This window comes from Cygnus olor, chromosome Z (assembly GCF_009769625.2).
Source record: "Cygnus olor isolate bCygOlo1 chromosome Z, bCygOlo1.pri.v2, whole genome shotgun sequence".
In the NCBI taxonomy this organism is placed as follows: Eukaryota; Metazoa; Chordata; class Aves; order Anseriformes; family Anatidae; genus Cygnus; species Cygnus olor.
Window position 1 is genome coordinate 65,936,684 of NC_049198.1, and position 9,329 is coordinate 65,946,012.

The window sequence follows — 9,329 nt, forward strand, 5'->3', positions numbered from 1 at the left end:
TTGCTTGCAGGACAAAACCAACGCTCTCCTCAGACCTTAGGAAAGCAAGCTGTTTATCAGGGAGGAAAGCAGACAGTGAGAAAGGCCTTTGGGCCAAAGATAACAGCACAAGGGTCTGCCGGGTTTGTTGCAAGTGGAAAAAAAAGGCCTAAGCCACAGCACTCCAGCCCGCTGGAAGTCACGGAGGGGCTCAGCTTCGCCGTGGGGCTGGCATTTCCCCGGGGTGGGTTGGAGGCACCTTCCAGAAAGGAGGACAGGCGCCCGTGGGGCCATTGCCCTGCAGGCTGAGGGGCAGGGAGCACTGCCCTGCACGCAGACAAAAAGCAGCACAGGAAGCACACTGGCCAGGAGACTCTGGGCTTTATTATTCACCAGGAAGGAGGGGGTCTACATCTCTCTACAACGCTCATCGGAGTTTCTCTCAGACATAAAATTGTAAATGAAAATGTAAAACTCGAGAGAGAAACTTAAAATAGGACTGACGGGAAGTATTCGCTACCCTCTGTGTCGTTTTCCAGGGGAGTATTCAGTTCTTCTGGTATTTCTTCCGCTAGTTTCAGCACTTCCTCTTCACCTGCAAGGCATTTCAGAGACAGGTCATTGCACGTCGCCTCGCCGGGGCTGCTGGCGGCCTGCCTGGCCACCAAGGGACACGGAGGTCCCCGGGGAGGTGGAGGGGGGAGCTGGAGGGGCTTTAGTGGGGCTGATGGCAGAGGGCAAACAAGCGCAGGCCTGATGCTCGCCAGAACGGTTGTGCCCCGTGGCACAAGAGCACTACAGGCCCGGCAGCAGGGTGTCCCCTTCCCTCCTGCACTGACACTGCTGGAAATGCAGTCGTCGGGGGCCGGAGGGTGCTCACCCCCCTGAAACACAGGCTGCTGCTGCTCCTGGCTGGGAGGCAGCCCTAGCTGTTGAAATATGTGCACTTCCCTCTTCCCACAGCAGGCATGGGGGTATCTCCTGCTGGCCCCAGCTGCACAGCTGTAGGAAGGTCTCCTGAGCCCAGCTGGCAACCAGCTCGGTGCCCACCATGGCGTGTCCCCTGCAGACGTGTACACTCCAGCTGCCCCCTTCCTCTCCCCAGTACCCAACTCCAGCCCCAGGGCTGGTGGACTGTGGCCAGGAGATGTTTGGCACTCCCCGACTTGCTCTGGTCTCAGGAGATTGCCTCTTCTTTTCACAGCACGTCTGCTCTGGCCTGGCTCTTGGCAGAGAGCTGGGGAGCACGGTGACCCACTGTCATGTTGGTCACGTCTGACCCCCTGGCTGCTTTTGTTTCAGGCAGCAGGGGGCTGGGGTCAGACACTCCTCCGTGAACCAACAGTGTTGCTGTTGCAAAGTCTCCTTGCCTGACCTGTTGTCCCAGGGAGGTGCGTCAGGACACAAACACTTCTTCCCCATGCAAAAAAGCCCACAGAGATGTCCTCAGGACACGAGCCGTTTAGGACCAGCAACCACAGACCCTGTGCCAATCACTCTGCTGACAGCAGAGGGCTTTTTGCCCCTCCCCATGACTCGGGGAGTGGTATTTGCCCCCACAGCCCCAACCCATGTGCCTGCACACCCCCGTGGGGACGGAAGAGCTCCCCGGCAGCTCACCCAGAGGACCCTGGCTCCCAGATGCCATCTCTCCCTCCAGTGCTCCCATCTGCACCCCACCGAGCATCTCCTGCATGGCCATCATGGGTGGCTGGGCTTGGTGCGCTGGCATGGGGGGCACCAGCTCAGCCTCCTTCTGCGCCGGGGGCTCAGGGTCCAGCTCTGGTTCTGGCTTCGGTGTGGGCTTCACCATGGGTTTTCGGCCCCGTCCTCGCCTGGCTCCTCGTCGTCTTCTCTGCTGCTTGCTCCTCTCCTGCTCCCTGTTGGGGGATTACACACAGGCAAAGCGTTGGGCACACACAGGGGGACGTTCCCACCAGTTCACCCCAGCGGAGACTGGGATGCTCTGCATGGGGGCTGTGTGTGGCTGGACCAGGCTGTGGGAGTTTGGACACTGGTTTTCACCCAGCCCTGTGCCGTGGCTGAGGATTGCTTTCCATCAAACCCACCGCCTGCGTGACCACCTCCAACTCTCTCGGCCCCCTTGTGCCAGCCTGGACCTTTAGCTGGTCCTGGCCGTGGGACACCTGTGCCAGCCAGGACCTCTCCTCACAGAGGACACAGGGGGCTCTGCTAGGCTCTGTCCTCGTGTGAAGACTGTGCCTGGGCTCAGAAAAACGCCTGACAGCATAAGCAAGTTTTACCCTATAGCCCACTGAATTGAATCCTTCTCCTGGGCTTCTGCCTTTCTTTTCCGGAGCATCTCCCGGTCTCTCAAGCGGCGGGTGGTGACACCTACAAAGACAAATCGAGTGCTAGCATGACATCCTGGCCAAGGGGCGAGGCGATCCCTCCCTGCCTGGTGACAGAGCAAGGATGCAAGTGACCTGGCTCTTTTTGTCACAAAGCAGGTCTCGATACGAAACAATGTGGGGCACTGTGTTTCCAGATCAAGCTCAGCAGGAAGATCTGGTGGCATGTCACCCAGCGCTCCCAGGCTCCTGTGCTGTAAGCAGCTGTAAATTTCAAGCTGCAGTTTTCCACTGTGGGTGACTCTGGTCCAATTGACTCATCGTGGGGCCAGATGAAAGCATAGGACAGGTTTCCTGTGCTGTGAGGACACCACAAGATCACTCAGGCACATGCCAATACCATCTGCAAGATATTTCTTTGGGTTTGCTCCACTGACACACTTTTCCTCAGATATCTGGAATTGGCTAGTGCTGCTCATCCAGATGGACCAAAAGACATCAGATCAAGAATGCCACCATTCCTATGCCTAGTCAACCGGTCCCACCTTGAGGGACTGAGAAAACTGCGTGCATTTCCCTGTCCTTTGCTGGTGAGCCAAAGGGCATGGCCTTTCCCATACACAGATATTCACGTGCTTTTAGGATGAGACCTTGTAGGGGCTGGTGACCCAAATGGAGACCAGGAAAGCACTAACATGTGCTGCTGGTGGTGAGGAGTTGGGTACCAAGGACCATATAAATAGCCCCCAGCTGCTCTGCAGCTGTGAGGAAGACCATGGCAAGGCTGAAGACAGAAGCTTCATGTGAGGAAGGCTCCGATGTGGGCACTTCCACTTAGGCGAGTCACGCAGGTTACCCACAGCCACCAGGAGAAAGGGGCACCCACAGGGCCCCAGGCCCCTGGGCTCTGTGCAATGCCTTCTGAGGCTGAGGACAGTGGGCTCAGTGCTCATCTCACCAGCTTAGAAGGGCTCCAAATAGCTTCCCAAGACAGCGATATCTCAGCCACCTACACCTTGGCAAATGAATCCCCCAACTTCACTGAGCTTCCCTCCGTGCCCTGATCCTAACAGACAACACCCCTTATCATCACGTAGCAATAGGTTTTATGGTTTCTGATCCGGTCAGCCCTGAATTTTCTAGCTTGGACTCCAGCTTGTGGAGTCTTTATTAAGACCTGGCTGAGGTCAAATAGCAAGAGACCATTCCCTTGAGGAAAAGAAGCAGTAGAAATACCAGTAGGAGTACCACTTCCTTGGAGCCTGGAGGGAGAGGAGAGTCTTCCCACACTTACACTGAGGAGATCACAAAAGCACTGTTTTTCATAGTTTCAACAAAGTCCACACAATAAAAAAGCAACCAAACGATGTCCTGCTCCTTGCAGTTGCAATCAGATCCAGCTTCTTCCATGGAACAGACTCTGCTCACATTGACATACCAGGTCAAATGAGTGAAGAATTGTCATTTTGTCATTATTTTGTCTAGCTGAGACAACTGGCAAGGTGAGAAGGACTTCCAAGGCTGAAATGGGACTACAGCTCTTGTAAAGAGAAAAGTCACAGTCCAGGACAGAATAAACACACACACAATCAACTGAAACACCAACCAACCAACCAAAAAAACAAACAAACAAACAAACAAACAAAAACCTAAAAGCCAACCTCTGCTCAAAGTAAGTCTCTACACAAGACACTCCTGATTATTAATGACAATTGTGGAGAAATTTAGCTTGGAAAGAATCTCTGGATTCCCTGAGGGTCTCTGTCCCAGTGACATATTCAAAGCAGGGCCAATTTTAAAACTACATCAGGTTATTCAGAACCTTGTCCAGAGATGTTGGGAAGATCTCACAGGCCACCTTTCTGCTCTCTGCACTGTTCTTACTGTGAAATCTTCTCCTTTCTATCCAACCACGTTTGCAACATGGACCTGGTGCCTCCTGTCCTTTCCATGTGCACCTTTTGAAGAGTCTGTCTCTCTTCTCTGTGACACCTACTAGATAGAGAGAGACTGCAACATCTCCCTCTCAGCTGCTTCTTCCCTTAAACAAGCCCAGCTCCCTCTGCCTGTCCTTGCTTGCCAGCTGTTCCAGCCCTTAGCAGCTTTGGTGGCTGTGCACTGGACTCATACCAGCATGCCTTTGTCTTTTTTTCTGCTGAACTGCCCAAATCTGGGCATGGTACTCCACATGCTGTCTAACAATGACAGCAGCCACCATCACAACCACAAAAACAAAAATAATCCTACTTTCTGTTGTTGTCTCTTAGCTTTTCTGTTCTTTTAATTGCTACTTTCTTGTTCCAGGAGCCCCTGTTGCTTTGAGCACAGCAGAGACAAGAGGAGGAGGCAGACCCTCTCCCAGCAGTCTTTCAGCCTATCTGGACTGCAGAGAAGGGAAGCAACAGGGTGCAGTATAGATGTGAAAGCCACCACACACACACACGGTGTCGGAGTTTTTCAGTGATGGCAAAGGTATCAGCACGACCAGAGCCTCTGAGATGGAGAGCACTGCACTTGGACTGCGCAGCATGCAGCTGTGCAGGGGAATGTGCAGGCATTCTCCAGCTGGGAGGCTATCTCCCGACATGAAGCAGCATCACAGACATCACAGCCAGCAGAAGATTTTGCCGTCCACAGGGGAAAAGGCAGGAAGATGAGGTTACAAGCAGCAGTAGCAGGATCTGCACAGTGCTCGGGTTTAACTACTCAAGTACACAATCCCTTGCACATCCCTTTGCAGCAGCCAATGTAACTTTCTTTCTCTTTCAAAGTATCTTGTGAGCCATAAAAGCACTTCTAGCTGCATGCAATCGGTCTCCTTCCCAATCCACCCAAAGCAAATTGCTCTGCACCGTCAGAGAACACCCCTCATTCATCTCCAGCTGGTCCCACAGAGCACTCCCAGAACTGCTCCAAAGCTGTGTGCCACCCGCTAGCCCCAGGCAGGAAAAAATCACAGTAAAACACCTGCATCCCAATGAAAAATTATTTAGCAGAGGATGTAAAGATACAGAGATGAACTGAAAAAAAATCCATCAAGTTAGAAGAATAGTGAGAGAGTACTGTCAGTCTGCAAGCGGACAGTATATTAGCACTGCCTCAGCAACTTTTTCTGAGTTGGAAAGCCTTTATAGGTGCTTCTGTCTTTGTGACCTGAAACACAACACAGAAAAAGCCACACACACTTGCAGTTAAATGCGCATCCTCCATCCCCCAACCATACACTGGTAATTATTAACTTCTTTTTTAGAAACCGCTAGTGACAAAGATCATTCTCTCCTCCCTCCAAAAAAAAGTTAGTAGTGTCAGCATTACCTGGCACAGCATGCTCCTCACAAGCTGTAGAGGGTGGCAGGGAAGGGTCTGAATAAGCACGGTCTTTACCTAAACTCTCCATCGCTCTTTGCAGTTTTAAATAAAAAGCGGCTTATTTCCTTGGGAACGGAATCTGGAGTTACTGGTGCAGCAGAATGAGAGCTTGGAAAAAAATGCAGACTGCCCGCCCCAAACAGCTTATCTGGACAGGCCACTAGTAGAGTAATAATATTCCCCTTATCACAGTGCAAAGGTGTGTGAGCGTCTGCCCAGGACCTACTGTGTGACTGCAAAACACTCCAGTCTAAACAGCAGTTCCGCTTCAGATAGGAAGCTCGCGCTTGCTGCTGCCAAGCTGTGACTCAGATGCCTTCCTTCAGAGCGGGGAGAAGCTGCCTGGCAGGGCAGGATGCAGCATGGCCTCGCCGCTCGTTTACAGAGTGAGATGCAGGGAATTGTTATTAGCCTTTGAGGACCTCTTGTGAGATCCGAACCGGGACGTGAGCTGTTAGAAAGTTGTTCGCAGGGGGTCCGAGTGTCGCTGGTGGGAAGGGACCTCCACCTCCTGCAGCAAGGGTGGAGCATGAGGCCATGGCACTGTACAGTTTGGAAACCTGTAAGGATGGAGACTGCCAAATTCAGGTGACCTGTTCAAGGGCTGCAACACCTTCCTGGAAAACTCAGACAAAATAAGGAGTCCACAGAGAGACCCTAGCCAACTGGCTGAATGAGTTGAGGAGCTCCTGATGACTCTCTGGTCCCGTACCCAGTGGACCACCTACGAGCAAAGCATATCCCTTGTGAAGCAGGATGGCAGTGGGCAGCCCCAGTAAAGCCACTGGGAAGACTCAGCCAGGCTCTTGCTCCCACAGGAGGCTCTCCTTTGGTGGTTGCTCCTATCTCCCCCATTCCCACTGCAGCCCCACACCTGCACAGACTGAAGGCCCACTCAGGCTCTGTACGACCATCATCAGGGCACATGTAGCTGCCAAGGGGAAGTTTCTGATTGTTATTTTGGCTTCAGTCCTGAGACCCTGCTCCCTGACGGGCAGGATGGTCTGGTCAGCATGGTCTGTGTGGCTGGGATCCCAGGTCGGTGTGCCCTGGTTCCCTGCACGTAAGACGAGGCGGGAATCTGCAAATGGCTTCCAGCATTTATCACACTGGGATAGCTCAGAGGAGCTTAAGGTTATCCTTGTGCGTAGCACTTCTGCTGGACCTTCTGCTGGACTTCTGCTGGCACATCGCTGCTTTGACCACGGTTTCTAACACTCTCAATACCAGAGTATTTGGGATAGAGGTTTTGACAGTGCTTTTCTCCAAGTCATCAGCTCATGCTCTGGAGTGGTGCTGGTGCCCATAACCCGTCCAGTGAATTCAAAGTGGCTCCAGGGGTGGTAGAAGAACCCTATGATGCAGCTACCACCAGGTCCTCTGGGAACTGCCTGCCTTTCACAACATGGGTGATCCCACCTCCTAATGCAGTCCCAAGACTTGCTCTGGAGCAGCTTGCAGGGGTGGGCAGATCTGGCCCACCTCCAGCCCACGGGCAGCCTTTGCTCTTGCTGTGTCTCTCCCTCGGTCCCTAAAAGCTCCAGAGCAAGTTCCAAACTTGACGCATGTGGGTTTCCTGAGATGTAACCTGGTGGGCCCTGGTCATCTCCGCTGCCTTTTTGCTTATCCCCCTGGTTACCGCTTCTCCCTAGGGCTCCTCCCCGGTGTCCACTGCAGATTACTTGGTACCTCACGAGAGGCGGGGCGGGTTTAAAAGGCCTAAAAGAACCATCAGGGTGGTGGCAGCCAGGCAGATATGGGGAGGCTCTGATACGGGAGGGTGGGTGAGGAACGTGAGTGGCATACAGAGATGTAGGGCTTCCAAGTCTCTTGTGGGGAGTTTCCTGGGTCTCGGTCACAAGTGGAGGCAAGGTGTGCTCACTGCTTGGTGAGGGTGTGCGTGCTGAGCTCTGCGTGATGCTGCGTGGCCCTGGAGACACCCTGCCTCACGCACACATCCTGAAACCCCTGTCTTGTGGGATGCTCCCCCGTGTGAAGGCCATGCTTGGGAGATGGAAAATGTAGGCCTGGTCACAGGGGAACATCCCATCTGGAAGTGCTCACAAAAAGAGCTGGAAATATTCTGGGATTCCCAGGCTGCTTGCAGGTGACGTGAAATGTGGAAGAGAGGGGGGACGCCTCTGGGTGTTCCAGGGCTCCATAGGCTGGTGGCAGATCCACCAGCACAAGCTGCCCAGCGAGCACCAAAGGGTTGCGGCCCACACGGTGATGGGCATGGCGGTGAGGAGCTTGCACAAGGAGCCTATGAGCTTTGACACCACGGCTGAGCAGCTCCACCTGCTCGGGCTGTGGCTAAACCCAGCTTCTCACCCCTCACGTCTCCTGTTGGGGAGAAGCACTCAGTCACTCCAGAGCCTGCTGAGGTCTGATAAATCACTCTTGACTCAGCAAAACAGTGCCATAGGGCACAGCAGAGATGGTGCTGTGAATGTTTACTCCATTCCAGCCACTTTCCAGCTGGGTAGAAAACAATAAATTTGTAAATATCATTCATAAATGAAAGAGCTGCTGTGCCCTCAGAGTCTTTAGAGGTACTTTACAGGATAGATGGGCTCTAAGATCTTACTGAGCCTGCACTTGCATCTCTCAGGACCTAAATTCCTGTGAAGGTTTGGCTCTTGTGTGTGAATTACTCCAAATCCCAGGGAAGTGATTGTACGATCCCCTGGGAAGGCTTTGGTGATGGATAACAGTGGGGAAACCACAGACTGCACCATCTATTTTTGAGTTTTCTCCTCTACAAAGTGGAGGAAAGCATGGCAGAGGCTTTCTCAGGATCCCAGGGGCACCGGTCTCATTTCAGACCCTTCATTGCCCTCCTGTCCCCCCCAGCACTAGCAGTGCAGCTGGGCTCTGCAGAAGATGTGGCCCAAGCTGTGTTCTTTGTCTGCAGGTGAGCTGGTGCAGGCAGGCTAAACCTTCTGGCCAGTCCCAGATGCATGAACCACTGCAGCTGGACACTTCACAGCGTGCCTGGTGCTGCTTCCCCTGCCCCTTTCACATTTCGGTCCTGCTGGCCCTGATCCACCTTCACTGATGCACCCAGTTTCCTCGATGGAGAGCTGGGGAACCTCCACCAGAGTGCTTTGTGAGCTTCATCCTTGTTTTCCCTCTACCTGGCATTGCTACAGCAAGGCAGCATCCAGAGACATGCCTGTCCCTCCTATAGTGACCAGCACAGCCCTGAAGTTATCCTGGGGATCAGCATGGGGAGCTATGTGGCTGTCATGCGGGGTGCCAGGGCACATCTCCCAGTTTTGTTCTGCATGACAGTGACACGACTGGAGGCAGGCTGTGGGGCGATCCTCCTGGTTGCAAGGCACTTCTCCAGGAGTGGGGCCACCAGCTGCTCTGTAGGCTGAGCTCTGGTGCCTATGGGAGCAGAGGATACCCTCCTCCACCTGCTGTGACTGATGCATGGAACGATGTGAGACAGGTGAATAAATTCAACAGGCAAAACTATGCAAAAATAAACATGAATTCGCATACTCCAGCAGGAGCAAGACCTTTGTGGCCAGGGTAACACACCTGTCCTGCCACAGACCAGCACACAGTCCTGCTGCCACCAGCTCCTCCTGTCTCTACTGACCGTGCCAGACATGGATCTGCCAGGTTTTCGAGCCAGGCTCTCTGCACCAGGCTGGACCT

The 9,329-nt window shown here is 53.5% G+C and overlaps 1 protein-coding gene across 2 annotated transcripts; it reads right to left on the bottom strand.

Moving 5' to 3' along the window:
• Positions 1–341: 341 nt before the first annotated feature.
• On the bottom strand, positions 342–5,840 carry HEMGN (hemogen). Of its 2 annotated transcripts, none has more exons than XM_040541817.1 (4): positions 5,676–5,840; positions 2,244–2,334; positions 1,600–1,859; positions 342–574 (listed from the first exon to the last, which is right to left on the bottom strand). In XM_040541817.1, exons 1-4 carry the CDS (start codon positions 5,686–5,688, stop codon positions 468–470), a joined length of 471 nt encoding a protein of 156 aa, XP_040397751.1. In that variant the 5' UTR covers positions 5,689–5,840; the 3' UTR covers positions 342–467. The 2 variants fall into 2 exon arrangements, with proteins under 2 accessions (XP_040397751.1, XP_040397750.1); XM_040541816.1 differs by having other exon boundaries at positions 5,607–5,836.
• Between the last annotated feature and the right edge of the window lie 3,489 nt (positions 5,841–9,329).

Bases quoted from the DNA above. Each gene is read 5' to 3' on its own strand.
- HEMGN (XM_040541816.1), bottom strand. From the start codon at position 5,688: ATGGAGAGTTTAGGTAAAGACCGTGCTTATTCAGACCCTTCCCTGCCA. The intron at 2,335-5,606 runs GTAATGCTGACA...TTGTCTTTGTAG, and splicing joins TGAGGAGCATGCTGTGCCAG to GTGTCACCACCCGCCGCTTG. The intron at 575-1,599 runs GTGAGCTGCCGG...AATGCCTTGCAG, and splicing joins TGGGAGCCAGGGTCCTCTGG to GTGAAGAGGAAGTGCTGAAA.